Here is a 5236-nt window from a genome sequence, read left to right on the forward strand (position 1 = left end):
CCACCCAAGACATGGCCACACTGTCTACCCAAGATCTGGAGTACTCCGCCGCCCTTGGTCTGTGCAGCTTACTAAGTTACTTTGATCGCCCTTTTTGATGGTTTATTCAACACGCAATAACGGGTGTTGCATACATTGACTTCACGAGTGTACAACTTGTGAGTAAGTATGTAGCCATGACTTTATTAATTAAGTTTGCATTGAACCGGACATATACTTATGCAAAATAGATAAATAAAATACCTAAACTCAACTGAATTTTTTGTAGTTTTGTTATGTGTTTAAATGCACGCTGTATTGATCTTATTTCATCAATGTAGATAAGTGGAGGTTTCGAAGGATCCCGGATAAAGGTCGGCAGGAGTTATGTCGCAGGTGAGACTCTGATTGTTTGCACTCATTGTGCATTCCACTCACTTTGTTTTTCTTAGTTACTCGGCCTCCAACTACTGCTCATATGGAAATCGTTGTCTGTTTGCGCACGGAGTTGAAGAACTAGCTGAGTGGCGTTTAAGACCGAAAACTCGTGACGTCATTGACGAGTTAGCTCTAATGAGAAATCCGAGAAAGGTTGTTTCCACTTGGTTGGATGAGTTGAGATCTGAACTAGCAAAGGGACACAACGAAGGAGACATACATATCATCGTGAGTGTGTGTGTGTGTGTATGTGTTTTGTGTGTGTGTGTGTGTGTGTGTGTGTGTGTGTGTGTGTGTGTGTGTGTGTTGGGTGTGTGGGGTGTTGAGGTGGGGTGGGGGTGGGACTGGGTGGGACTGGGTGGGACTGGGACTGGGTGGGACTGGGTGGGACTGGGTGGGACTGGGACTGGGTGGGACTGGGTGGGGTTGGTGTGTGTGGTGTGTGTGTGTGGTGTGGTGTGTGTGTGTGTGTGTGTAGGGTGGTGTAAGGGGTGGGTGAAGGTGGGGTGTGTACTGTTATATATACCAATGGCTTATCTACACTGTTCACAGACTTTATGTAAGCCCCCATGCACAACTTCTGAAAGGCCTTGGTGAGAATTGATTAAGTAGATCTGTTTGTTTAAATGGCAAACACTTCAGCAAAACTGAACTTGAAAAAATGAGTGTCAAGTTTTAGCAGATTGTTTGATTGGCAAATATTTGTACAAAAATTAGGTATCAAGTTGATGATGACTTTCAGTTAAGGTCCTACATTGACATTGATCAACTCAACTGATCAGTTGTAGGTTGTATTGCATACGTATTTTAGTCAATACGGAAGTTTGGGGACGTCTCAGTTATACTTGTGACAGAAACGTATGCGTATGCTTACATACATACCATGCACAGTGTTTTTTGTAATTTTTGAACCCTTCACAAGCTTAGCTACGCCACTATAGGCAAACTTCTAATCTCGAATCGATCTGACGTATTTCCGTCGTTTTGTGTGTTGCAGTGTGATCAAATTCGGGGTTTAGAAATTGTCATAAGTCCACACGATATATGCATTATCAGTGCAGCTCAAACTCCTCCATTTAAGACACGATTTCAGATCTTAATGGTGACCATTGATGATGGCGTAAGTTTTGATTCTGATTGTTTCTTACTTTTGTAATTTATTTTATTATTATTATTTTTAACTCAATAATTAAAGTAATATTAATTAAATTTATTACTTTTAATTACTTATTTTAAAAATTAAATTTAAAATTAAAACTAAAAATTGAATTATATTAAACATTTTATTAAATTCAAATTAGAATTTTTCTTAAATTAAAAACTTTAATGTTGTTTTCAGGATTGCTTCGTTAGAAGAGCTGCCCTTCTAGGAAACGATGGAGGATTTCGTTTCGATATTGATAGTCCATTATTTTACGTTTCGAACAACGAGCAACTAGCGGAAGCAATAGACGGAGAACAAGAGCCTGTCAGCAGTGAAATCGATATAGCATTTAGCACTAATAGCAAGGGGTGTTATATAAAAGATATCTTCATGGACACTGGTCGTCCTCCGTATGTTCACCGCTCTATTGCAGTAGCTGTGTTGCCTGTCGAGCAGCAAGAGGTTCTGACACAGCTCTGCAATGCGTTTCAATTTGCTAATGTCAACGACGCGGTAGACGTGAAGTCTGCCTTCCCTGATTGCGCAAGTTTGTTAAAAGCCGCAAGCAATGTTCTTCTCCATCCACCAGAAACCCCGGATGAATACAGACAACAGCTTCATACCGTTCTCTGTATACAACAAATTTTCAGGTACGTAGAAAAAATGTATTAGACTTTGTGTCGACGTTTCTGTGCTTGATATTTGTTGAACGTGTCTCGTAGTTGTTATATTCAAGAGAGAGCAGTGGATGAGGTGGATACGTCCGTGTGTTCTCTGCGAGCAGATTATAACTATTATAAATCAAATCGCTGGGCTATTGAACGATTGTCTGACGAGCAGATAAAACCGATTCTGCACGGAAGCTCTCCACGTTTGAAGCAAGTGATGTCCGAGTCTCAATTGGATCGATGCATGAAATTGATCGATCCTGATTTCACATCAGAGCAGAGAACAGCCGTTTGCCAAATCCTTGATCCCAGGATTGACTGTCCTGTTCGCATTCAAGGTCCATCTGGAGTGGGAAAAACTCGAGTACTCGTGGAGGCTGCTCGACTTCTCGCCACATCCGGGCATGTCCAAGTGCTGATCACTACGAAATCACAACGAGCTGCGCAATCCTGTGTGTTTCAACTGCATCAGCTTCGGAAGTCTGGTCTGGCAGCGAACTTGATATACATGTGCGACACTGATGATCAGACGTATTATGATGTCATCAGGAAATATCGTTGCTCTTGTAAAGCAGCTGTTGAAATTCTTTCTACTCCCCAGCGTTCTCTCTTTCTTGTGACCACGTCGAGCGATTGCAGCCATCTTGTGGGCACTGATATGAATCAGTATTTAACCTTCTCTCATATCTTGATTGATGAAGCCTCCAGAAGTACTGAAGCGGAGACGACGTTTGCATTGTCTCTTGCAAACAAAGACTCAGTTGTGGTGTTAGCGGGAGACAAGTATGAGGTGGGACTGCTTAGATGCGTGCTACCTTACTTGATTGCTCGTCTTTTTGCTTGTTTATGTGTTTTCTGTATTTCTGTTTGTCTATTGGTCTGGTCCATTTAATTTTTTGTTTGCTGTACCGCTTCCCTGTTTGCGTGTTGTGAGCGCAAGAGTGCTGTGCGTGGGTTGTTGTTGTTTTGTTGTTGCTGTTGTTGTTGTTGTTGTTGTCATTGTTGGTGTTGGTGTGTGTGCATGTGTGTGCGGGTGCGTGCGCGCGTGTGTGTGTGTGTGTGTGTGTGTTTGTGTGTGCGTGTGTGTGTGCGCAACGGTTTAGGTATGATTTATGTTAGTGTATACATGTATACGTACACACGAGTCTACTGATTGTATCACTGAACGTTTTAGCTCTCTCCTCACCGCCACTGCCAACTGTCCGAAGCCTTAAAATTCAGCCAGTCGCTGTTCACACGTCTGCGTGATGCCATGATACAAGGCAAGGAGGTCAGCCTGACAGAACAGTTTACTCGGAGCACTGCTCTTGTCCAACTGTCATCCTCCATCTTTACTACGTCACCTTCATCATCCAGTTCTATCAGTGAAGAAGAAAACGAGCATTCCATTTTTCATTCATTTGGCGTAGTTGCTTGTGCCGGGAACACAGCAAACAAGAGTCAAACGGACGGATCTTTTATTAATCGCAATGAAGCAGAGGCTGTAGTAAATCAAGTGACTGCTTTAATGCAGAATTGGCCGGATTTCTGGGGACATATTGATGCGTCTGATGTGTTCGTTGTTAGCTCTGAACATCAACAGGTATGCCTGACCGCAGGGCACTGCGTAGAGTTATGATGTTGACGTGAAATGAATTTGGTCATAGGTGAGTTATATTGAAGAGTTGTTGAAATCTCGCAGTCGCTATAGTGATGGACTTCAATATTCTGCTGTTCGAGTTGGAACGCCATGGCAACTGCAAGGTAACAGCTCGTTGATGATTTGGCATGTTCTCATATGTATTGTATTTATGTGTGTGGATGGATGATGATTGGTGTGTGTGTGTGTGTGTGTGTGTGTGTGTGTGTGTGCGTGTGTGTGTGTGTGTTGTGTGTGTGTGTGTGTGTGTGTGTGTGTGTGTGTGTGTTGTGTGTGCGTGTGTGTGTGTGTGTGTGTGTGTGTGTGTGTGTGTGTGTGTGTGTGTGTGTATGTAGTGTGTGTGTGTGTGTGTGTGTGTGTGTGTGTGTGTGTGTGTGTGTACGTGGGTAGGGTGGAGCATGTAACTTATATACCTACAATATACAGGCTGTGGCCCAAGAGTCATTATCGTCAGTACTGTCATAACTGAAAACATAGATATAGAAGAGTATTCACAGAAACGAACATTTCTGTCCGATGAAGGCATGCTGTATACTGTAATCAACGAGGCAAGGTGTATTGTACTGGTTGTTGCGGATCCTTACTGTCTCATCAGTGGAGGCGAGAAAAGCGTGCAGTCTAAGTGGAGACTATACTTGCAGCAATGCTGTGACGTCGGAGGTGCTGCTTTTCGAGGAAGTATAAAGTCGGAGGATTTGGCAATGCGAATTAAGTTACAGAGTGCGAAGCTCAGCATCCAATCTCCGGAATTCGTACCTTCATTCTTTCTTAATGATTTGTAACTCTCATTGAAGTATAGTGACCAGACAGGCGGTCATATTTGTGCTATTTGTGCTATTTTTAGTCGTCAAGTGTATTCTCTGCAAAGTCAGATGAAATGGTGCAGAACTGGTGTGCATGTGACATTGTGCAAAACTGATGCAGGCCAGGCGGGAGGTAAACTGCACGTGCACATGCATGCATGCACCTCACAGTTGTGGAAAAGCATTCATTTAGTTTGGCTGTTTAACAAACACACAGATTAATTAATTAACATTACTTGGACAGATAGTAGGAGAGGTAGCGGGTCCAGCTAGAGGAGATGAGGACGTTAGCAAAGTTTGAGAATCCGAGGCTCATTGAGCTTGTGTCGCCTTCGCTTTAATTCCTCGTTATAAAGCTTGCTTCCCTTTCGTGAAGAGTTGCATTGTTTTAGGCCGGTATAGTTATTTATTTCAAAGTGGTATGGTTAAAATCAATATATATATTAATTAATTGGGTGAGAATGCTTTTAAATTAATTTTGAGTTTCTGGAGAACTGGCTTGGACCAAACGTTATACTTACATCATTAAAAGTAACTTAAGTCTCTTCGATAAAATGGACGTGTA

The 5236-nt window shown here is 42.4% G+C and overlaps 1 protein-coding gene across 1 annotated transcript in view; it reads left to right on the forward strand.

The window, feature by feature from the left end:
* Positions 1 to 4890, forward strand: part of LOC134182030 (uncharacterized) — a 15137-nt gene extending 10247 nt beyond the window's left edge. Inside the window, exons 18-25 of the mRNA XM_062649349.1 lie at positions 321 to 375; positions 432 to 645; positions 1415 to 1537; positions 1757 to 2211; positions 2284 to 3019; positions 3404 to 3811; positions 3876 to 3972; positions 4295 to 4890. Of these exons, the coding sequence (XP_062505333.1) occupies positions 321 to 375; positions 432 to 645; positions 1415 to 1537; positions 1757 to 2211; positions 2284 to 3019; positions 3404 to 3811; positions 3876 to 3972; positions 4295 to 4650 (2444 nt within the window). The 3' untranslated portion in view covers positions 4651 to 4890. The remainder of the gene's footprint in view (positions 1 to 320; positions 376 to 431; positions 646 to 1414; positions 1538 to 1756; positions 2212 to 2283; positions 3020 to 3403; positions 3812 to 3875; positions 3973 to 4294) is intronic.
* The last annotated feature ends 346 nt before the right edge of the window (positions 4891 to 5236 follow it).

Source organism: Corticium candelabrum, chromosome 7 (genome assembly GCF_963422355.1).
Source record: "Corticium candelabrum chromosome 7, ooCorCand1.1, whole genome shotgun sequence".
Taxonomy (NCBI): Eukaryota; Metazoa; Porifera; class Homoscleromorpha; order Homosclerophorida; family Plakinidae; genus Corticium; species Corticium candelabrum.